General features: G+C 42.1%; 1 protein-coding gene across 1 annotated transcript; it reads left to right on the forward strand.

The window, feature by feature from the left end:
* Positions 1–37: 37 nt before the first annotated feature.
* ACADSB (acyl-CoA dehydrogenase short/branched chain) lies at positions 38–24,847 on the forward strand. The gene is given in 15 exon segments (XM_036223324.1): positions 38–2,942; positions 3,531–3,626; positions 4,576–4,654; positions 5,911–5,969; positions 8,592–8,726; positions 9,449–9,515; positions 9,518–9,660; positions 13,136–13,252; positions 15,903–16,074; positions 16,696–16,761; positions 17,511–17,704; positions 18,628–18,686; positions 21,391–21,894; positions 22,432–22,612; positions 24,193–24,847. Coding segments are annotated over 9 exon segments (858 nt in total). The 5' UTR covers positions 38–2,942; positions 3,531–3,626; positions 4,576–4,623; the 3' UTR covers positions 17,579–17,704; positions 18,628–18,686; positions 21,391–21,894; positions 22,432–22,612; positions 24,193–24,847.
* The last annotated feature ends 288 nt before the right edge of the window (positions 24,848–25,135 follow it).

Genomic DNA, 25,135 nt, shown 5'->3' on the forward strand with positions numbered 1-25,135 from the left:
GCCGTGTGGGAGGGGCGGAGCCGAGTGGGAGGGGACGACTGCAGGGGCTGAGCGGGCGGGGGTCCGCCTCGGCCCGCCTCCAGGCGCTGGCGTGCTGTCCGGAAGCCCAAGGAGCGACTTCGCGCGTTCCGCGACGCCACTCGGTCTGCGGCAGCGATGGAGAGAGCCGCGGCCGGTTTGCTTCGCGGTAGTGCGCTGGCGAGTGCTCTGGGGGCGGGCGTCCTGGGGGTCCCGGACGACCTTGGTCCCGGCGGCGGAGTCTTTCTCTAACGCGACTGGGGCTCCTTCCCCCGCCTGCAGCCGTACAGTACACATCCCTACTCTCTTCGGCCCTTCGGCCCCTCGCGCTCCAGCGTGCTTTCTGGAACCCCCACGCATTTGGATGCATCCCGTTTGTCAGTACACTTTGGGAACTTTCCCACTGCTGGCTGTTTACATTTTGCATTTTTCATTTGCTTTAGCGAATTAAAAGGCTCTTCAACTGCTTTTCCAATCTTAGGCCCGAAGGCATGACTCTTTTTGTTTCATTAGATATAATTAAAGTTATTTGACTGTTTTACAGGCTTGGGTTATTAAGAAGATAGTCTAGTTCATGTTAATATATTTCCTCAAAGGAATGTGTTTTTATGGTGACTCTTTAATACTATTTTATAGTTGTCTACTAGTGTAGCAAAGGAAATCGCATGGGCTTCACAGTTTGGCTCTTTTTCAGAGCCCACATTTATTGACCACATTGGGTGGCAAGCAAGTTCTTGGGGTTCCATCTGCATCCTTTAGTTATCGCAGTCATCTTATAAAGTAGTTTAATCTTTCAGATGCCGAACCTGAAGCTGAATAAGATTAAGTGACTTGCTCAGAGGCATTCAGCTAGAAAGTTACAGAGATGGTGGTCTAACTTTGATCTGATTCTAAACTTAACCTTAATGCACTGCGGCTTCCACCCTTTCATTAGAACTAGAAACCTCTTTTGTTTGGATTTGTTGGTTTTATTGTGGCTTATCATCCTTCATAGTTTTTAAAGGTCTCGTACAGAAGTTAAATTGATGGGATGTTGAGTATAGCATAGTGATTAAGAATGTGGGTTCTGCAGTCTGATTGCTTGTGTTTGAACTCAGGCTCTGTCACTATGTTTCTCGTAGTGTGATCTAGGGCAGCTTACTTAACTTCTTTGGGTCTTAATTTCCTGATCTGTAAAATGAGGAAATAATAGTACCTATGCCCATAGGGTTGTTGTGAAGATTAAATGAATTCATATATACATATAAACATGTATATATGTATTACATATTTATATGTATATATGAATTAAAATAATGCCCACTTAAAATAATGCCCAGCATAGAGTTAACTGTCATAAACTATTAGCTCTTATTATTGTCATGCATGAGGCATCGGGTGCTATGGCAGATGTAGTAAAGACCCTAAACAGTTACCTTTAATAAGTTTCTCTTTTAGTGGAGACATTAGAACTATATCCAACCGACCTCATCATTTAGATGTGGTACAAATTCTAAGCGGTCCACAGTCTGTTGTGAGTTCAGAGGAGGGAGAGATGACTAGGACCATTAGGGGAGACACAGGCTCTTAGAAAGCTGGGTTTGGATTTTAGGAGGGGAAAAGGAGTGGGGAGAATACTTAAGCAAAAGGGGAATGGAGTCATTTGAAGGAATTTTGGAGTTTATCCTTTGGGTTGTAGAGAGCTATGGAAGGTTTTGAGCCTGGAGATACAGCTATGATGTGGTTAGATTGCTATCACAGCAGGTGGTATAGAGAGAAATGCAAAGTACGGCTAAGCTTGGTGTCTATGCAAAGATAAATGAAGAGTCAGCATTTAGTGAGAGGTTGCTGTGGACCAGGGACAGATGGCATTTTACATCCACAACCCTGTTTACTCACTCTCCCTATGAACCCTACGAAGCTGGCATTAGTGACTTCACTTTGCAGTTGAGGATCTGGGAAACTGTTCAGTGTCCTCTCGCCACACAACAGTCAGGTGAAAAACTTGTCTTCTCAGAAGATCGGTCTGTTCCTGCAGACAGATTAGAACTAACCTGTATGTACATTTGGAACCAGCACTAAGTGGTGGGCAGCGGTCTGGAATGTTCGGAGGCTCCTGGGCTTCTGTGGCTCCTGGCTGTTCTCTTTTGGGAAATCACAGAAATGGCCACCTGAAAGTTAATTCAAAGATCCAACATACACCCAGGAATGTGGGCAGTCTTGTTAACAGTCCCCCATGTGAACAGGCTAACTGTTCCTTTTCCCTCATTCTCCAGCCTGCTGCAATTTAATCTAGAACGTCACAGAGTAGTTCCCTTGTCAGCACACTAGCCCTGTCGTGGGTTCACATCACTCTGGTTCCTTTTTTTCTAAGCGCTAGACCAGGCCTTCTCGATTTTGACTGTTGGCATTTAGCCAGATAATTCTCTATTGTGAGATACTGTCCTATACATTGTTGGGTGGTTAGCACCCCTGAGTTGACAACCAAAATTGTCTGAAGACAATGCTAAATGTCCCTGGAGGCAAAATTGTGTCCCCAGTTAAGAACCACTGTTGTATACTGCCACGTCCAGCGAGTGGTAAGTCCTGCCATGGCCAGCGTGGCTCTGGAGAATGTACCTGAGCGGGAACGGTGGGAGATGAAGAAAAGAAAGAAGACAGAAAGCGGGGAGCAGGGGGTCCACTGCCCACTGATGGTGGACAGTGACGCAGTTTTATTTTTGCAAGTTGCTTTTATACAAGAACATTCAATTGCTGGCCTAGGCAGTTTCTCTAAGACATAGCAATACTGTTTCTTCTACTTCTCCAAAGCCATATCTTATCACGACCTTCAGCTTGTTAGCCTGCCTGTGGCTACATGTGTACTTTCTTGTTCTCAGAAGGAATTTGCGGAGGCAGAGGTGAGGTAACCCTTTAAAGAGCGTCAGTAAAACTTATAACTGGAAGTACGTATTTGTGTGTGTATACTTTATATTTATATTTATATATAGATTAGAGATAGAGTAGGTGATAGCCAAAGCCACAAATGGGTATGGGACATCCAAGGGAATGAAGAGGCAGTGCAAGTCTGAGCCTTGGGTCAGTCGCTCAGTTCAGGCCCCACCTCCTCTAATGACCCGTTACAGACCATTCCAAGTGAATGTGGAAGAAAGGCAAGGCAGGAGAGTGAACACATTACATTCGGTCTTGTAGCGGGTGGCTGTCTGTACGGTGTGAGTGTTCTTCCCCTGAAACTCGCCCGAGAGGGGGTCTGTGGTTGCCTCATTTCCCAGAAGGTACTGCTTTTAGTCAGAAAAGGAAAGCGCCAAGAAGACTTCTCTGCATATGTTGAATCTTAGATGTCTTCAGCTTAAAATCATCTTTATGCCAACTCCAGATGGGTCCCTGCACCCTGGTAAAGATGCTGCGGGACTTAACCATTCACTCGGGGAAGGACATCTAGGTTGTTTCCAGTTTTTAACTGTTATGAATAAAGCTACAGTGAACATTTCTGGTGTTGATGTGTGTTTGAACTTGAGTTTTCATATGTCTAGGCTAAAAAGAAGTAAAGCTGCTGGGCCATGTGGTAATTGCATGTTTATAAGAAACTTTTCCAGAGTGGCACTACCATTTTACAGTCCTACCATCAGGTAAGAGAGAGGCACTTTCTCCTCATCTTTGCCAGCAGTTCGCATTGTCATTATTTTTATATTAGCCATTCTGCTGATAGGTGTATAATTATATCTCACTGCGTTCATTTACTTTTCAAATATTCTTTAATTTCCAGCAAGATTAGAGAATGAGATATCCTGGTTATTTGAGTTAAAAGTTCTTTTTAAAATATTATATACACATCTAATTATATCATAAAATAATATTTGACCTTTCCTTGGTTCGTAAAGTCTAATCAGTGCAGGAGGATGTTAAAAATGCCATCAAAATTTGCTTGCCAAGGGTGAGTACTCTTGTTTTCTAGCTTAGAATCACTATATGACCTTTGTGGACTTACAAGTTAAAAAAGACTTAGAAAAAAATTAAATTTGTTCATGTGTTTATTATCTTTGGCCAGTATAAAAGGGCACTTTAAATGTAAAAATTGAATGCATAAAATACTTAAACCTGAGCAAATCCCTTTTTTTTTTTCCTGAGGGTAAGGAAAGTCATTCTCAATAAAACCTGCCGTCACTAAGAGTTGATTTTAACAACATGAAAATCGAAAATTCTGCATTATAAAACAAAACTATAAGCAAAATCAAAAGACAAATGACAAACTTGTTACCAAAGAACTAATTTCCTTAACTTATATAGAACTCCTGAAAATCAATAAAAAAAAGAAAAACCGAATAGGAAAATGGGCAAAGGGCCTGAATTAACAACAAAGGGAAAAATAAATACAGATGGTTCTTAGGTACAAGAAAATGTGCTCAAACCCTTAAGAGTAATACAAATAAAAGGGTACTTTGCGATACAACTCACCTGTCAGATGGATGCAGAAATCCAAACATTGGCCAACAGGCTGTTTTGGCAAGGCTCTTGGGAATGTTAAAAAATAATAATAATAACTTCCACAGTTGAAGTCTTTTTTCTTTTTCAACTAAGGTTTTATTGAGTTAAAAATGCTAGCCAAAAAGAAGTCCACCTGGGGGCATGGAGTCTGAACCACCAGCAGCATGGCAAGGTAGGAAAGACAACATGTCTGTCACCCCAAAGTTTGCAGGCATTTTTATACATCAAGTAGGGGGAAGAAAGGGAGTCTCAAAGGATTCGCAGGAGTCGTGGGCAAAGGAGTGGAGAACTGGCCAGCTCTGGGATAGGCACAGAGTCTACAAAAAAAGAAATGTCCCCTCCTGTGGATTAGCTGGGGCAGCAGCCCTGAAAGCCGTGTGGAAATGACAGGCGGTAGCTCCTGGAGTCAATGTGCCTGGCTAAAATAATTTGTGGAAAAGGTTACGTTGAAATTAATTCAAAGTTTCAACAGGCAATGGAAGGAATGTGAGTGGTCTAGTTGGCTGGCCAGCAGCCGGCCATTAACAGACCAAAAATTCTGTCTCTTCCACTGCCCACCCACCCCCAACTGCTATAATTTGATTTAGAACATCTAGAATTTTCTCCATGTCAGGAAAATTTTAAAATTTAAAAATTTACTAATGGAAATTAGAACGGTTTAATTGCTACAAGGACAATTTGTGAAACTTTATCAAAATTTTTCATTCATTTTGACATACAGTGCCCATTTCCAGTTTGTGCTCCAAATAGAGTGCACAGATGTGAAATAGTGTAGGTCAAAAGTTATTCATTACACCATTAGTTTTTTTTTTTTTTTTCATTTCGTTGACCTAATAATAAAAGGCCAAAGTGAGAGGCAACAAGCGTTTGAAATAACAGAAGAATAGCTATTCGGGAAGCTCTGATTCAGGCAGAAACCCAAGGGTCCAATTTGGAGGTGAAGACAAGGAATATTTATGAGAAGGGGAACAGTTACATGAATAGAAAGAAGGACTTTCTATGGGTGTTAGTAAGCTAAGGAAGAAATTTCTGTGGGTACAAATAAGCTGAGCAGTGCTGACTCTGAAGAGCGTCTTTAATTTTCAGTCAGGTAATCGTAATGTCTGCTTTCCTTTTAGCCTGGCAAATGGTCGTGTCGGGCACCTTCCCGTCATCTCGGAGGAGCACTGGGTTGCCTTAGGGTGGGACCTGGTTGATCACGGTGGTGTACTTGGTGTAGGGGCCAAGGGAGGACAGAGTTGTAGTCCCATCTTAGTCACCGTGGCTGTCTGTAATTCCTTTTGGTGACAGAGTCACAGGTAATTCCTGTCACTGCTGTAACTTGTTACCTACCTCCGTAACTGAAGGACATGCTATATCCCAGTTAGAGGTTAGTGAAATAAAGATATAATTTTAACTCCATACAAGTTCACAGCCTTTTGTGCACAGGGATCTGCAGACCCAGGCTTGTGCATCAGTACCTCAGAATGCAACAGAACTCTGGTCAGGTGAGTAGGAAACAGATCAGACTCAACCTCTGAAAAGTACTTGCAAGGCATAAATAGCCATCCTTTCATTCACGTAGTAGTTGCTGCTCTGTACAAAAAAAACCCAAAAACCAAAAATGTGACGACGTGTGCAGTGGGTTATAACTGCGGAAAATCATTTCGATGGAGCGGACGCAGAGCTGCAGAGGTCAACAGCGACGGGCAGGGGACAGTGGAAAATCACCATTGAGACCTCAGGCTCTGTGGTTAAAGGCAAAGGAAACGGAACATTTCCTTTATCCAAGACTTGTCATAGTAAAGTGAATTTTTTTCCTGCCAAAAAGTATAGGGAATTCCTTTCGGTGCTTTGATTAAAAACGTGTTTCATTCACGTAGCACAGAGCGTATATATTTTATGATAAACATTTTCAGTCATCTCACCCTACGTTTGTATGGCACTTCATACTTCTCCAAGTACATTTTCCTCTCTTAGCTTGGCGATTCTAAAACAGTTGTTGTGTGTTGAACAGTCACATACTTTCTCAGTAGCAACATTGTGACTAAGGGGGTCACACCTGTGTCAGTAGAGAAAAAAATGGGTACTATTTTAAGACCCACTGGCTTCTTTCCTTTCGCAGTGGTGGGCTTTCAGTTAAAGATAAACTTATGTAGAAAGATGATGTATTGAGGGAGAGACACAAAGAACTCCATAGTGGGTTTAATAAATAATCGCCCCTAGAAATAAGGAACACGGGCCATGGATTACAGTTTTTGAAATGTAATAGGCAAGTCTCACAAGCATTTTGTGAGGACCGGCTCATTCATTCATTCACACACTTGTGGAGGGACCGTTGGGCAAACTCGTACCCCACGCGTCTCCTCCTGCTCCGTAATTTCATACCTTCTCCCCAGTTCTCCTTTCTGCGTGTCTACTGCTACAGATCACTCTTTTTCTGCTACGTAGCAAGCAATACTCCTCCCCTTCTTGAGCCGCTTTACGCTTCTGTTTCTTACTGCTCCTTGGCAAGAAATTCTTTTTATTTTCGGTAAAAATTCTTTTTAATTCTCCCCATATGTTTCTTCAGGAAGTAAACTACCTCATGTATCACCTTCCTTCTCTCGAGTCTAAACTTTTCCTGTCCCAACTCTATCCGTTAACAACAACAACAACAAAAATGTTCCATGCGACTTCATCCTAAACTATCTGTCTCCTAATTCTCAAAACAAAACAAAATTAAGTAGAAAAGTGAGATATACACTTTTTTTTTTCCTCGTCTGGCCAATATTGCTTTTTCCTAGTTAAATCCAGAGCAGAATACGTGGACCCCTAGGCACTCAACTGCAACTGACAGGTGTAGGAAAGATTAACGATGATTTCAAACATGATGACTTTCTGTTTTCTTTTTTCTCTGTGTATCAACAAGCTTTTTGGTGTAGAGTCAAAACTATTGAGAAAATATGTTGCAGTGATTAATACATTCACTTTTTAATCCTGCAAAGCTTGGCTTTGTTTCTTGAAAGCCAATACCAGGACTTATATCTCATCTTATCTAGATCATAAGCTTCTTAGAAGTCCCTTTGTACATACTACATGCTCTCAGGCATTTGGCAGATGCTCAGTACATTCTCTCTTAATTTTCGTTGAATAAAAGGAAAGCACTAATATTTTTAAACAGCTTTATTGAGGAATAATTTACATACCATAAAATTTAGTCTTTTTCAGTGTATAATGTAATGATTTTCAGTAAATTTACAGAGTTGTACACTATCGCCACAGTCCAATTTGGAACATTTCCGTCACCCCAAAAAGATCACCATGCCCTTGTGCAATCACTCCTTGCCGTCAGCCCAGCCCATCACTACTCTCCTTTCTGTCTCTCTGGATTTTCCTCTTCCGGAAATTTCATATAAATAAAAATCACGTAATATATCTATGATCTTTTGTGGCTGGCTTCTTTCACTTAGCACATTTTTAGGTTCAGGAAATGACTGATTTCTTGTTTCCTCAGTACTAATAATCCACAAAATACACTTAGAAAGATAGAACAAGCATTTAAAATTGGATGGTCTCTTTTGTCATAAGATTGTAGCAAATCCAGTTGCTGAATAGAACGGGCCAATCAAAGGATTTGGGATGCTGCAGCTGGGAGACGCGCTGGATGGCAAGAAGAGCTAGCCCTGCGGTTTAACCGGCCTACCGCTGCTACGGCTGCTTCCATTGTGACTGCCAGTGCTGGACTCGTAGGCATCATGGTAGAAACAGTCCTTACTGGTCGTTGAGCCCTTTCAGTAGGGCAGGTACTATGTATGCCAAACCCTGTGTGTGGGTTTTCCCTTAATCCTCACCAGACCCTGAGAGGAAATTCTTCACGTGTTACAGGGGAGGAAACAGGCCGAGAGATTATAACTGAGATTAAAAATGACTTGCCCAGGATCACGTAGTTGTCTAATATCAGACGTTAGCGTTTGAAACTAGTTCTTTCAGACTCCAGAACCTATTTTCTTAACTTTTATACTACGCTGTCAGGGGGAGGCGGGGAACAGCTGTGCATTTAAGGATGTAAGAGTGAGTTCCATCTAGAAAATTAATTTTTCCTTGAAAGTAAAAGTTAATTACCTGGGAAATGTTTTTATTTAGAACAGCTCATTGCCAGATACAGAAGACCAGAGCTGACAAAAAAGGGACATCATTCTGTCATCAGTGGGTGGAAGATGTGGATTAGCGGCACCGAGGACTCAGAGCTCTTCCTGCTCATGGCGAATGTGGACCCGGCCATCGTAAGTCAGAAAACAAGGTTTCTTCCCTTTCCCGCCTCATCTTTTCTCTGTGTATCTTTTTCCTACTTCCATTTCCTTTTTAGGACTTTGCCTTAAATTCTTCATTCTTTACAGTGCTGAAAACATTAGAAAACTGACATCTTTATATCCTCTTAGTTACTAAAATAAATATTGTTCATGTAATTATTTATTATACATGGAGGACTCTTTATTATCTAACATGTTATATAGGAAGATAGTCTTTTTTTTTTTTGTAGAATTTCCAATTTTCTACTGAATAATGAAGAATTTAAGGACCTCTTTAGTACAGATAGCTTTAAGAATATTTTATTCAACTGGAAAATAGACACATAGCAAAATAAACACATTTTAGCTTTTGTCTTTTCTCTAATGTAATATTTAATTGAATTACATTTAAACATTTTAAAGAATTTAATAAGTTAAGTATAAACCATGGAGTTCTTGCGATCTCATAATACTATAGTATTACTTAATCATTTTAGCCACAATGGTTTCTGACAAAATAAAGGAAATGGTAAAGGCCTCGATTTTGAATCCAATGCCGTCTAATTGCGCCAGTGTCGTGTGCATGAGCTGCAGGTCTGCGCCCATCCGTGTGTACTGCCCACGTTCATTTTTGGTTTTCTGTTTACTTCGAACTCTTCGGAAACAAGGGGTCTTATCGCTCCAGGTGGTAATAGCATTTTAAATCTTCTTCTTAGGGGTATAAAGGATTTACCTGCTTCTTAGTGGATCGTGATACCAAAGACCTTCATACAGGGCAAACAGAAAAAAAATGGGAATCAGAGCTTTGATCACCTGCCCATTACCACTTGAAAGTGTCAAGGTGGGGGTCTTAGAATTTCCCGTACAAGACCAGTGTGAAATAAGCTGTGCAGGGAACTGCAGGTACGCAAGAAAGGTGTCCAAACACTAAGCGTGCGTCCAAGAGGATTTTGTAAGACCCTTGAACTAGGTTAGGTCATGACTAAATAAATGTCTTTTTCACGAGAGGCTGTGCCAGGAATGGAAAGCTCTTTGCCCAGCGCTGGCCTCAGGAGCCAGTGCCGAGAGTTACTCCGCTTTGTGCTTTATAAACTTGACACTTGTGAACCAGACACGGCACTGGAGAAGGAAGCATGGGGTCCGTACACCAAAGGCCAGGAGACGGGGGATGTTGCTCAGTGCGGGCGGGACCACCCAGGCAGCGCCCCTGGGGCAGTTCAGCGTTGAGTCTGTCGAGCATGGGGAAGAGGAGCTGGCCGGAATGCCGCGCTCTAGAGCTCCGCAGAGCTGGGGCAGGTCGTGCCGCGTTATCCACTCGGGTTCAGACTGGAGCCTTTTGCCCGTGGTCGAGTGTGCATGCTCATGGGCTGTCTTGACAGATGTCGCTTGGGCCTCCCTGCTGCGCCCCAACTGGGTTCCCTCTTCCCGCTTTCTCTTTTCTTTTCCCATTCTGCCCGCTCCCCCTTCTAACTGTCCGTGTTATACAGCTACGTGTGTTTTTTATTGTCTAGATTTTTTCAAGTTATAAATAAACATTTTGTTGTTTCTTTTTCCTCTCCCTCCCTCTTATGCACAGGTGCATGTACACACACACACACACACACACACACATGCACACACACAAACACACGCACCATTTAAGTTTTACGGAACTAATAGTCTCAACAGAAGAAAGGTTTACTACCCATGCTTTAGCATGTATTTACATGTTTTCCATAATTCCTAATATGTTATACTATAGCATTCGGATAAGAATTGGGAAAAACTTATTCGTTCATGTTACTGGCATATTATATGAGGATTCCCTTTTCTTAGATTCACTCATTCATTGAACAGATGTCCGCCAGGCTCTGGGGGATGCAGTAGTGACCTGTCCGAGAGCCGTGTGGGAGACAGTGTAGAGCAGGACACAGAGATGGAGCTGATAATTTCCTCAGAGCTTAGGTACGATGCTGGAGTAATATCGCACAAATTGGGAGTTTATGCGCATGTAAAAACATCAAATCAAAATGAATTCCTTCAAATTTAAGCTTCTGCACAGGTCAGTCAAATCTTAGACGTCTAACTTGAAAAAAATATCTTAAGACCCAGGAGTATTTGCAAGCTTGTGAACACAAGATGGCACCCTTTCCTTCCGTGAGCCGAAAGAGTGGCTTCTGTGATTTCTTTGAAATTTCACTTTGGTCGATTACATAATGTTCTGAAAACCAAACAATGCTTTCGTTAGTGGTAACAGTTTCTCTGCTTTGAGACATTAAAATACTGTCCAATACCTGGATTGATAATTCCTAAAATGTATCTTAAATTAAATGTGGTATTTTTTTTTTTAAAATCAACTTTTCGAAGCATGAAATTCATTCTGGAGGAAGATTTTAAAATTTAGAATAAATGATATTTCACTATGTAGTAAAAGTTTCTATAGATAATGAAATATGTGTTGCTCGGTGTTTTGCTTGTGAAAATCAGGTAGTTTTTTTGTGTGCCACTTGAAATAAAATAGCCACGATTAAATAGATGTAGAAAATGAAAACTTCGATTTTTTACCAAATTTACCTTTTATAGTACACTTTCCTATTCGATATCAGTTATTTTCTACTATTAATAAAATGAATAAAGTCTTTGGTTTTATTATAAATTTTATAGAATATATTTATTTTTAATCAGTATCCAAAATTCAAAACTTAAGAGCTTTCTGATTTTGAAGATGTTATATATACATTAGCTATTGGACTAAGTGTTGTAATATTACTGTAGTTTTTTTTTTTTTTTTTGCTGCTGTTAATTTGCTAACAGAATATTCTTAGATCAAACCTTAACATGTTTCCCACAAAATTAGATAATATGTTACTAAAACAAATTAGCTTATTTGTTCTTTCTAAAGTTTTCCTATGATTTGTCTTCATATCACTTCAGCTATGGCATTGAAATGATGAATCTCTTTGTTTCCAGGTGTATAAATAATACAGATGTCCTGGCAATAAAATACACCGCCTGGGCTTGAGTCTAATTACTCCGAGTTATCTTATAACCTAATTAAAAGTTAAGGTCAGGTAGTAATTATTTTCTGGTTTTAATACGGTGGGTGCCTTTTAAAGAAAGATGCACAAATATCAGTGAACTGAAGTCATCCTTCCTCAAAACTCTGCACTGAAAGAGAATTTAGGTTTTCAGTATTTATAATGAAAACATTTTAGAGATGGTAAAGCCTCTTAGAATAACTGATCATTTCAATTTCATGTCAATATAGGATATTAACAGACCATAAACTTAATTACTAAGGTATAATGACATCATCTTAATCTCATAGCCAAAAGTACAGTGAGCCACTGCCTCACTTTGATTTGTTATTTTGTTTTCCTGTTTTTTTTGTTTTTTGGTTTTTTGTCCTTTCATTATTTACATGATATTCTGCTCTCCAGAAAGTTCAAAATAAAAGGCTAAAGAAAAATGTGAACGAACACTAATGAAATATCGATAAGTTTGTGGGCATTTCCCCCAAAAGCTTTACCTATTGATTTTTTCCCCTTTTTCTGAAACCTGTGTAGTTTGACATAATTAGATACGTGATTTAATGGCTACCTGATGCTGAAATTTAGAAACCATTTCTAAGCTTGTATTGTTCAATAGATATGGAGATTGGTTAGCAATGAAACAAGTCAGCTAAAATTGTCACCGTGTCTTGATTTATTCTTCAAGTATGTGAATTAATGTCTTGACCAGATGCTCTCTGAGTCGTTCTCAACTCCGGCTCTGCATTAAACCATCCAAAGAGTTTCTAAAATGCCCCGCTCGCCACCTTCCCTCCCAAGGTTTGGATTCCGTCGTTAGACCCCCATGTCCATATTTTTTTTTACAAAGTTCCTCCAAATGGTTCTCACTGCAGCCAGGGTTGAGAAACACTTCTCTTTTGTATTCTAATGCCCTCACCACCAAAGCTCTTATTAATCCTGATTATATGCAAAATGGGCAGGAAGATAGAAGGCGAAGGAGTGACCCTCCTCAATGTATCCCTTCTAGAGACCAGAGCGAGCTACTCTGCAGTCTTTGAAGCCAGTTCTGAGCGGAGTTTCTGTGGCTCACTTTATGCTTGGGGAATCATCTTGAAGGAGGAGTTTCCTGAAAAGTAATCTGATTATGTAAGCACAGCCAAGCTGGGAGATTTACCTGTATGCTGGAATTAAATATACTCATTTACCTCTGAAATCACTCACATTTCTTCCCAATTACCGGAAGTAGAGTTCCACAAGTGCAGAGGGTCAAGACTGTTAACACCCACCCAGCCACTTGGGGTCTCTAGTGCTTCCCTCCCCCACCCATTCAGTTTGCCTGTAGAAGGTCTTTGTAACTTGAATAATTAAAAGCATAAACTTATATAAGAAATTTTGATTTTTTTTTTTTAACAGATGCTAGGACTGGCTCAAGGATGTTTTGACTACACTGTTCCATATGTTAAAGAAAGGATACAATTTGGCAAAAGAATATTTGATTTTCAGATATGTAATTATTAGCATCTTTTTATTGTATTGGACTCTCCTGTCTTCCTGTTAATGCAGAGATGTGTTAGGAAGCCATGGAGGGACTCCCTCGGGATGATGCTGGGAGAGGTGTAGGGGAGGAAGGAATAGGTCTCTGGGTGTGTACTCATGAATGCTTTGACCTTCTCCAAGGGCACAACAGTAGTCCTTGAGGCCCAGCTATTCGGGATATCTCAGGATATCTCGGTGAGAACTTCAGAGCTGTCTCCTCACTGCTTTGTAAGTTCCAGGACTTGGGGTCTGCAGTCAGACTTCCTGGAGTCACATCCTGCCTGGTTCTTTGTTTTATTAGCCTTAGGCCTTGGACAGGTTTCTTGACCGGTCTAAGCCCCAGCTGCTTCATCTGTAAAATAAAGAAAATACCACCTGCCCTCCAGGTTGTAACGTGTTGAATGCCGTACCTGAGTCTAACCAGTGCTCAGTAAATGTAGCATCTGTTAGGAATCAGGCCAGAGCAGTAATCCTCGAGATGACAGTCCCACACTTCAGCCTTAGAGAAGGCAGTTTGCTGTGGTCAGTGCAGACGAGATGCTCTTGGTCAAGCATGTTTGGTAATACCAGCCTGGTCCCATAGCGTGAATTCGCAGAGCTCCCAAGGGAATCATGGGATTAGTCAGTAGCAATACTCAATTTTCCTCTTTGTGTTCCTGTCCTCAGCAGGTCTGACCAGGTTGGGCGAAGCCTGGAGTGGCAGCGTACCAAGCTTACCCCGGCACATCACCTAGCGATCCAGAATTACTTCGCGTGTTTGCAAAATCTCCCTTTAAGCAGCCCTAGGTTTCAAGTGCAGTTTCTTATGATGTCACCGGCTCTATGGTGCTGCATTGCCGTCAGGTCCTGTGCTAACGACTGGGCATCATACGAGCATGTATGGACGGAGCGTGCGCAGAGGCTAAGCTGTGGGTGTGCATGGTCAGCACGTGGCCTGGAAAGACTGAGCATATCAGGCCTGGCTGGGGTCTGCCTGGCTCATGCTGTTGTCAGTGTCTTACACAGGGGAACCGAGGCACATGGAGACTGAGTTCCCGCCATTACGCAGCTAGCGAGGAATTACAGGGTTTTGGGTCATGGTTTCCGATCCGACTTGCACTTTGTAATACTGGACTGCCCTCTCAGAGCCAGCCACCACTTTACAACAAAGGGGACAGAATGCCAAGACAGTGTGAGGGAGGCTTGTGATCTCCTTTGCACCCAGGAAGTAGTGTTCTCATGAATGTGGGGTGAGGCGGGGCGGGAAGGAAAAGGGGCCACGGGTACTAATAGGTAGAATCATGACATTTCTAAAGATGCCTAGTGTGGATAATTAAAACTTTCAGAAATTCGATCGTGAAAAGCAAAGTCATTTTATGTATCTGTGCGAAGAGTTGATTAAAGGGTTTTTGTCCTAACGGCTTTATTCTCCTTGGAGCGATTCGTCTTTTGCTTCGCGCGCGATCGTCTGTATCTTTCCCTCCTCTGGACTGCGGGCACGCCCATCGAGGGCAGGGACCAGGCCTCTCCATCCTTGCTGCTTCGGTTGTTCAGTCAGCGTAGATTCGTTGAGCATGTTCTCCGCCCCAGGCCCTGTGTTCACAGAGCAGCGAAGGAACCGGTAGTCGGCAGCGACGAGTTCTCATTGGCTGGAGACATGCCACGGTCACTTTTCTGCCCCTCGTGGCACCTAACGTGGTCTTCGGAGTAGACAACATGGATGGCGACTGCCGGTCTAATGAAACTGAACGTCCTTTTCAAATAATTAGAATCTCTACATTCCACATAACAAACCATGCACGATTTCTCGAATGGGGGTATTGGTGGAGAAATAGATGAATTGGCTTCTGGAACAACACAGAAAGGCCAAAAATAGACCCCTCCACCTATGGAAACTTGGTATATGATAGAGACGGCATTGCAGACCACTGAGTGCGAGCATTCTTTCTTTCCTTGGAGGAAAAAAAAATGAAACCGGATCCCTGCCTCACACCATACACAGAAAGTAAACTTCAGTTGTATTAAAGGCATAACATGAAAGGCAAAATTTTAGATTTTAGGGAGACTATCTTTGTGACCTCATGGTAGGAAAATATTTCATAAACAAGACACAAAAAGGGCTAATTATAAAAGATAATAAAAATTGTGAATTTGGCTATTGAATTTCTTTTCCTCACAACATACTATAAAGTAGAAAGGAAAACCATAAAGAAATTATTTGCTCTACAAACAGGTCGGCAGGTGTTCATTTTATTATTACGCCTCATAACCTACACAGATGTAACATAGTCTTTTTTGCGCATACAAATATTACGGAAAGAGAAAAATCTATAGTGTATTTGAGAGCAGTATTGTTTTTCTCCAGGATGTTCCTTTTTTTGTTTGGGAAAGGCCATCCCTAAGATTGCTGAATAATCGCCTTAAGTGAGGTTTCCTGACAGTGCGGTCATCACACAATGTCACGATTATTTAGCTGCCCGTTCTCCCTGCCGGGCTTCATAAGTCGTAAGCCCCAGGAACTCTGGCTGTGATGTTCAGTGTCATGTCTCCGTGGCTCAGCACAGTGCCCAGCATCTGGTAGGGTCTCAGTAAATATCCGGGCGATGGATGTATCAGGCATGACTTGGGGAATCCTAATTCTCTAACCGGGGCCTGAATGTTACAGGGGCTCCGACACCAGGTGGCTCAGGCGGCCACCCAGCTGGAAGCTGTAAGGTTGCTAACATACAATGCTGCTAGGTTTTTAGAAGCTGGAAAGCCATTCATAAAAGAAGCATCTATGGCCAAATACTACACATCAGAGATTAAAAAAAAAAAAAAGATTCAGTCTTTATTTTTTTTCCCGGGTATGTATGTATTATCTTTTTCCTTCAGGAAATTTGGTTGAACATCATTTGTTTTTTTTTTAAGTAAAATAACATGGATTTTTCAGTTGCATGAGGTCTCAGTGCTTTCACGGGATCTTAAATTGACACCAGGTCGCCCGGTTCAGTGGAAGACTCATCATCGGTCCCCAGTGGGCCTCGTCTGCATTATGGTGTCACCCCGTGGTTCCCAGCCGAGTCAGAGCGAATGCCATGGGCGACGACGTGGAATGAAACACCGAGGACCCATGTTTTCAATGCTTTCTGTTCTTACACCTGCATTCTGCATTTAGCGCATTAGACCTGGGCCGGAGAACTTAGCCGGATCGCCGGGCTGTCGTTTCCCAGCCTCAGCAGTACGTCTTACTCATCCCACGGCTTCAAATACTCATTTAACTTCTTCAGCCCCCAAGTTTAATCTCCTGCCTCTACCTTCCTTCTGCGTGCCAGATGAACAAAACCAGTTTCTACTTGACCTGCCCACCCCATTGCACCACAAGAGTGTTTGTAATGTGATTTCAACAGGTGACTGGCTGCTCGTTTTTGGTAGATTGCAGGGCTGACCACTGCAATCTGACCACTGGCCTATCAAGAGGATAGGAGGTGTGGGCTACACCAAGAGTTACCCTGTGGGAAAATACTTCTGAGTTGCCAAGATTGGTAAATAAATTTTTTTTCCATTTTATTTTGTTTTGTTTTATTTGCCTATTATATGCTATTACCTATTACATATTATTATATATTATTTGGCTATTGCATTTGGTTAATATTTATTCTTTGGTACCTAGGCAGAGGCAATTACGTCTTCAGTATTATATTTAGTGGTTCTCTTTTTCTGTGGCTGGGTGTTTCCCCCACCTCTTCCTTCGAAAAAATGGATTTATATTTTTAAAAACACCAAATTGCCTTTTTAAATGCCTCAACAGGCCTTTCAGTAAAATGACACAAAATCTTCTGCCTTAATTTTTCTTTTACTAAAAATGTTAATATTTTTGATGCATTTAATGTTATTCTTTGAAGCCGGAGTTCTGATTTCAGGAGCTGAGTGCCCAGTCGAGCCTGAGCATTCCGACACTCCTCCCCTCCCCCCCTAACCCCCAACCCCCCCCCCCCCCCGAACATGGGAGCGTAGAAACAGCAGTTCGGAAAAGCTGCTGCCACGTTGCTCTTTTAGGAGTGAAGATCTTCACCTGCTTAATGCTGATTCCAGAATCAGAATCTAATTTCCAAGTGGAAAATTATCATCTCTTCAGCAAAATTACTTTGTCAGATAGTAGCATATTCAGAGGACATGGAGTGATGTTACTAGTAACAGTTTTATAGCAAACGCAGAGGTAACGTTTGTAGAGCTTTGTCTTGTGTAGATGCTTAACACTCCTAATTGTTCTTTTTGCTCCCTTTTGTTCAAGGTACGAGATATGAAGGAGCTTCAAATGTCCAGCTGAACACCATTGAGAAGCACATTGATGCAGAATAATGACAGCCACAGGAGCAGGACCCCTCCCTGATGTCCCCAGTGTCAGCCTTCAAACTGTCATGCCTTCTGCGGGAGCTACGCACCATCACATTGAAGGACCTTAAGCCCTCGTTCGTGGATCTTGGGGTAGACCTTTCCTGTTTTGTCTTTCTAGTCTCTTTAACTTAGGCACATCATTTTAAAATTTGGGAAGAAATACATCCATATTTTCTTGAAAAGGTTCTATAGATATTATCATTCTAACTTCAGGGTATACAGAAGTTTCACTCTTAACAGAATTTGGGAAAATAAACACATACTAACAGGTATGGCTATTTTATATTCCTAGTCAACCTTTATTTTATGGCATCAGAGAAACATTTGTTAAAGTTGACAATTTTATAGGATAGATTCAATTCTAAATTGCTTAATTAGATAGAAACCGAAAAAACTTATTTAAAAAAATCAAAAAGTTTTAAATACCTGAGAATACTGTAGGTCATATCCCTGAAGAAAACATTATTTTAGTGAAGTAAAGCAATATAATTTGCTACAATAATTGGCTTGTATAAAAGATGCATTTCATGATGGTTTCAGCATGTCATTTTTTTTGTTCCAATATGATTTTTTAATTAACTTTATTGGGGCGACACAGTTAATAAAATTATTTAGGTTTCGAGCATACAGTTCTGTAATACATCATCTGTATATTACATTGTGTGTTCACCATCAAAAGTCAAATCTCCTGTCACCATATTTGACCCCCTTGACCCCTATCTACCTCCCCCTCTCCCCTTTCCCTCTGGTAACCACTCCACTCTTGTCTGTGTCTATGAGTTTTTGTTGGTCTTGTTCGTTTGTTGCTTTTATTTTTATATCCTACATATGATTATTTTTATATCCTACATATAATTCTTGACTTTTTCCATCTGACTTACTTTGCTTGTCAGCATGATGTTCTCAGATCCATCCATGTTGTTGCAAATGCCAGTTTTCCAGCTTTTTTATGGCTGAGTAATATTCCATTGTGTATATGTGTCACCTCATCTGTACCCATTCCTCTGTTGAAGGGCACTCTGGTTATGTCCATGTCTTGGCCACCGTGAATAGTGCTGCAGTGAACAGAGGGGTACGTGTATCTTTGCAAATAAATGTTTTCAACATTTTCAGGTAGATAATCCAGAAGAGGGATTGCTGGGTTATATGGTAATTCTAGTCTTGATTTTTTTGCAGATCATTTTAAAAACAAGTCTCTATATTAGTTTTCAAGTGTAAAACTAAAATAATTTGGTTTTAGAATGTAGTCAATATTGTAATATTTATTCTATCGTGCGCTATTTTTCAACAATACAATTTCTCTTTATGCTAAATTGAATACTGTCTCCTCGAACTTAGTTGCTTTTTCATGACTAGTTCTTTAGAAATTATGTTTTGGTTCAGCAATTCTCGAGAGGGAGGTGTCTCACCCCCATAAAGAAGGATATCAAAACCTTGTAAGGAATGAGGCGTAGAAGAGTTTGAAAAAGTGTATTCTGTCATATAAAAAATAATATAAAAATAATTTTATATCTTTCAAGACAAGAATAGTGTATCATTTTACAATACAAATTATAGAAAGGCAAAGCTCAACAAAATCTATAGTTGATGCCATTTCTTCATACTGAGGAGCCTCAATCAGGAGAGACCCCTGTAGGGTACGTATCCTAAGTCCCCTCAGGAGGTAGGTGGACAATAGAGTTTTATATTTTCTGAAAAGGGGATATGGGCAAGAGATGTTGAAGTGTTTTAAGGCCCATACAATAATCACTACTGTTGAATGGGAAGCATTTTAGTACTTAAACGAAAGGATAATGTTTAAGAAAACTTGAGATTTTCAAAGTAATTTTGCTTTGCATTGTGTTTATTGAATTGGATTAATTTCTGTAATGCAAATCTCAGTTAAATATCCCAAACTGTGTGAATGCAATTGAAGTAAGAATTACATTAAAATATCTGGAAGAAATAAGGACACATGTAAACCGTGCCTTAAAAGAGATGAAGTCTACCTGACTTCCTGATGGGGAGACGGTGGGAACCCGCTCGTTCCTCAGACGAAGACAGGAGTCCGACGTGGCGGGGAGGGGTGGTTGAAATGCTCCGAAAGAGGGCTTGGACATCCGTCATTTCTGTGATTATGTGAAAGAGGTGGACTTTACAGACGATGGAGTAGAAGCCCACATTTCTTTAGTAGAAAGAATCCCAACTTCCTCCTGCAGAATTACAAACATGTAAATAAACATGAAACGACAGTGAACCTTAGTCACGTTCAGATTGGCAGCATTCGAGAGTCTCCACGTACACCTGGACCTTGGATTTATATTTAGTATTGCTGGAGTTCTAACTGTGTGCAGATTCTTTGTGCATCTTCGCAAAGAACAGTTGAAAATTAATTATGTATCACAATTAACATATGTACTTATCTTCTTCTGTTAGTGATTCATTGTGTTATTTTACTGTTTCCCAAAGAAGAAGATGTGGGTTTTCCCTGTAGTTCTTCCATTATAGCTTTTCTCAATAACCATGATTTTGGAGTCTTTAAAACTATCTATCTTGAGTTTATGTCTGGTGGCGGACAAGCTCATTTTTCTCCTGAAACCTGTCCTTGTTTGTTAATTTGAGGACTGGGCTGTCATCAGGCTCAGAAGGCAGAGACTTAAACACAAGCACCAAGGAACCACTAGCTGTATTCGTGTGGACAGAGCTGGACTCAACCCAGCTGCCCAGGTAGTATTGTTGGAGATTTCATCTTACAACACGAAAATGAGTCACCGTCAAAGATTTCTGGAATCATGGAAAGTAAATCCTAGAAAGACCTTAGAGAACCATCCAGCCAACTCTCCGGTTTGGAAATGAAGAACTCCTAGCCCAGAATACTCGCGTGAGGTCATCCATCTAGAGACAAGGACCAGGCAGGAATCCAGGTGCACTGGCTTCCAGTTCGGTGCTCCTCCCGCTGTCTAGCATTGTCTCGAATTTGGGGTTTCATCCTTGTTACGTGTTTCAGTGTTCTTGTTGATTTATGTTGGGTTCAACTGATAAAAAAATTAACATCTCGGAAGCGTTAGGATGGACCAGTGTCATTGTTTACACAGAGATCACCTGCCAAAGGCACTAGCTCTGGGGCAGCTCGTTTGTCAAATGTGAAGGCTCTCGTGTGTGATCAGTTTTATGGTTATGGCATGTTTTTGTAAATGTGCCACTTATATATCCTTGCTGATCTTTCATAAAGCGAATGTTTTGTTTTCATGGTACATGTCAGACTGTATTCACTGTTAAAGAATCTGTATCCGATGAAGAATGGAAAAATAAAGCGCTACGTTAACCAGAGACTTGCGACTCTGATGAAGCGAAATTGTCTGTTACACACACAGATGAAGCAAGAAAATAAAGTCGTCTTCCTGCAAAATGGACACAACACCTTGTTGACCACACGGATAGCGACCTCTCGGGTAAGGCAGTTTTGTTTTCAGAGAAGAGGTCTTATGATGAAGACCAGACTTAAATTCTTGATGCTAAAGAATATTTTAGCAGAGGATCCTTTTTCTCTCTTTAAGCAAAATAAGTAGCTCTTCAGTAGAGAAGGCACCTCTTGAGTGTGTCTGCCCAGGACAGATCTTACGGGCTGATATTTATGCCTGAGCTTTACACTAGTATTACTTCTGGAAATTTTATAGATTGTACCTTTCACTCAGTGATGCAGTACAGTCTGGTGCCCTAGGAGATTTCAGCCTGTCTGTTCCCTACATTATTTTAGAAACCTAGATATCGGTCCTATTTTCCCTTTTGTCATTCAGCAACATGTGCCAGAAGGTCGTTGTGTGTCCAAGGTGCTCTGGGCTCCGGGCTGCCATGCAGAGACGAATGAGACCAGACCCTTTCTGAGATGTGTTCACCTTTCCCATTATTGGTGCATCCTCACACAAAGATCGAGAGCAGAGAACCACCAAGGCCAATCCTACTTAAAAGTATTTCTTTAGATCCATTAGAATAATAACAGTAAGTGTTATCTTGAGCTCTTACCATGTGCCCGCCATTATTCCGTATTTTTGACACAGGTCAACTCACCACAACCCTATGCAGTAGGTAGATGCTCTTATTAGCTCGTTTTACAGGCATGGAGATGTTGGATGAGATGCTCGTTGGGGCCAGCCAGATGAAGACCCTCCCAGACTCATTCCTTTGGTTCTTTAAGGCTCATTCATCTTTAGGAGCCTTCCAATGAAACGCCACTACAACTAGCCCTTTACCAGGGAATAATGCTTCAGAGGAACTAGCCGAGAACAGGGCCCGCAAGACAAGTAAGTAGGTGTGGGAGCATGCATGTTTTGGGGGAAAGAATCGGGGCATAAGTAGATAGGGCAATGGAAAGATAATGGGTAAGAAAAGTACTGAAAAAGGAACTAGGGATTAGCATGTTGTCTTTCTTGCAATTTGATTTCATGTGGTTTGACCTGAGATAGTCATTTATTTCCAGCAAAAAAGAAAATACAAAACTTCTACTCAAGTCATAGGACCCAGACCCATTGAGGAAACTGAGCACACTGTGGCCTGTGGACCCCTGGCTCTTTTTGTTGTTACCTGCAAACTATAATTTCTTTTTACATTTTAAATGGTATAGAAATATGTACACAATATCCCCAGTTTTGCCTCTTGCCCACAAAGCCTAAAGTATTTGCCGTCTGACCTTTAAGGAAGAGTTTGCCAACCCTGATTAAATGATTGCCTCTTCGATCAAATTTTACTGAGAGAGTCAGTCTGTCACAGGAGAGGGAGAGGGAGCGGGGAGGCCTCCCCGAGGAACTTGGGTCATGATTCTCTGTTAACTTCATTTGTAGCCTGTGCAGCCCGGTTGGCTCCCTCCTCCCATCTACACAGTATTTCAAGTTCCTCGAAGAAAAATTCCCATGAGCCACTGCTGCGCGGCACCGAAGGGCTGGGCGGGGGTCAGCACCTGTTCAGCCCCCTTCATCCTTGGCACCTGCTCTTCTCACCTCTTTTTACCTGGACTTCACTTTGGTGAGTAGATTTAAACCACGTTCTCAGAAGTTATCCTCTTACTCTTAGTCAGGGACTGATGATCATCTCCATTCCACGCTCTGTAGTTTGGGGCACGTCTCTCCTCCAAACTCTGCCTCCTTTGCTTTTTGACGAGGCGCCGCCTCCTTCTGGCCGACTCTTCCGGTTTCTTTTCCCTTCTATAGAAATTCCACCGTTTATCAAGATCATACCTCTTCTCCTCTCCATTCGCGTCTTCGCTGTGCTTCGGGGTAACTGAGTCTTAGAGGTGCAGGCCGATGCCCCGTTCCTCGGGTTTCCTAGTCGCTCGGTATGACACGTGTCTGTAGGTCTGCCCTGACCGGGTGTCCAGCAGGCTCTTGGAAATTTATGTCTAAAATGCCCCACAGAGGTTAGGGTGGGAGACAGAGTCTTACGCAGTCACTGATGGCCTGAGGACAGATGAAGTCCTCAGGAAGAGACCAACAGCCATCTCTGGGCCCTCGGTCTGTCTCATGTCACCCTAGGTCCTTGTGAAAAGGCAGGCTTTCTTATACACGGGTCAGATCGTTGAGGCTGGACCCTGGAAGTGCCCGTTTCAGAGTCACACGCTAAAACCTGAGTGGTGTTTTCAAATGATTCCAGCCCCGAGGTCCATGAGCCTTTTCGGCTGCCCCAGCGTTCCAGGGTGGCCGGACCCCACGGACCCGCCTGCTTCGAGGGGCTGAGAGGCAGCGATGGAGCGGGCAGGGGACCCCCCCTCCTGCCACCGAGGTCAGAGGCGAGTAGCTCACGATGGGTCACCCGACGTGCCGCTGACGAGCTGCACGTTCTGTTTTCCTGGTTCTGTGGAACCGAAGCAGTCGAGGGCATTGCGTTCACCACGTTTTCACCCGAAGTAGGAAGCTCGGTGGCACTTGCTTTAACGAAATGTTAGCTTTCTTCGCAAGAGTCGAAGAAACTGCTTTTATGATGATGACCTTAAATTCAGATAAATAACCTTAAAATCTAACACTTTCTCTTAGAAAAGGATTTTTTTCCTCATAGAGATATAAACTAATGATGAAGTAATTCCAGAGTGGGGAGGCTGTGTACCTTAGGAGGGTTAGGGAGCCCGAAGGGGGTGCATCTGGTTGAGTGGGGAGCGCCTTCGAGTCTCGCTTTCTTTTGCACTGGGTCCTAGAACAGACCCAGCACCGTGTAATGTGTGTACAGTGCCTTTGCACATTAATACCCCATCTTTCCAACTCGATTGATTTGTGCAAGTAGACAGAGACTAAGGACATGCTTATTGATTGCCGTTAAGCTCATTTTAAGTGTATTTTGTAATAAAAGGCATTTTGAGACTGAGGCAACCCTGTACTTGCCCAGCGGGGAAGAAGTCTTAGGAATTACTCAGATCAAAATGTACCAGTAGTAAAACAGTCACTAGATAAAGATGTAGATTTTTTTTTTTTTTTTTAACATTGTGTAAAAAATTTAGGCTCTGTTCATCTACTGTCAAATCATCATTTGGTGTGGACATTCACGTGCTGTCTTCGGGCTAACACACTTTGCACCTCATTGATCTGAAATTTATACAGATGTTTGCCTCATTCCAGCTGATGTTTCGGTCTGAAATTTTTGCTGGACCTCAGCGATCCAGGGCAATCTCCAAAAGAATGGAAATTCTGAAACACATTTACTTCACTCTGACTAAGAATATAGACGGTGAAGAACCTGAGTCCACATCAAATACTGCGGCATTCACCGCTGGCCCCTCACAGGAAAGAATCACACGTTATTATGCAAAACTAAGACTGTTCCACAGACATATGAAAGAAATAGCTCTCAAAAGAAAGCCCTGAAAGAAAGCCCTCGTACTTTCTTGTTACTGTGCAGCTGAAGGAAGGGCTCGGGATTGGTTCGGTCGGCCGGCTGGCTGGTTTGGAGGGCTTTCTGATACTTCTTTCAAGACCCGGTTGTCTTGTATTCTCCTGAAATTATCCTGCGCCCTTAAATTAACTTGTAATATTTTTTGGCCTCTTGTTCCTCCACCATTTTGGGTTTCCTCTCTATGACCCTTTAGCGACTTCAGCATGCCCGTGTACAGGAGGACACCAGACCCCTCCGGCATCTCTGCAGATGCCCCCTGAAGGCCAGCAGGCCACCGCTGAGGGTCCTGGGCCCGGGGCTAGCCTACAGCTGGAGGCCCAGCTTTGGTCTTACTGTTTTGATGCACAGTTGCATGAAATTAATAAAGAGGGTGAAATTGTAGGAATTTCAAACTTCTCACATGGATTTGATGAGCCTGGTTTTCCTATAGATTTTCACTGTTCTCTCGGTAATTAAAGATCTCATTTCCAAGTGAGGTCATATTCACGGGTTCCCGGCGGACATGAATTTCGGGTGACACTAGTCAACCCAGTACGTATGGTAACCAACCAGAAGGAGACATGTCCTCCATCAGTGGGCTCCATCATGACTAACGAATGCTTCAAAACACCCGTAGAGGGCGGACCTGTTCGACCGCGGTGTCGCCTTCACGGTGGTGTGGGAGGCCCA

Source organism: Rousettus aegyptiacus, unplaced genomic scaffold (genome assembly GCF_014176215.1).
Source record: "Rousettus aegyptiacus isolate mRouAeg1 unplaced genomic scaffold, mRouAeg1.p scaffold_m13_p_6, whole genome shotgun sequence".
Classification (NCBI taxonomy): domain Eukaryota; kingdom Metazoa; phylum Chordata; class Mammalia; order Chiroptera; family Pteropodidae; genus Rousettus; species Rousettus aegyptiacus.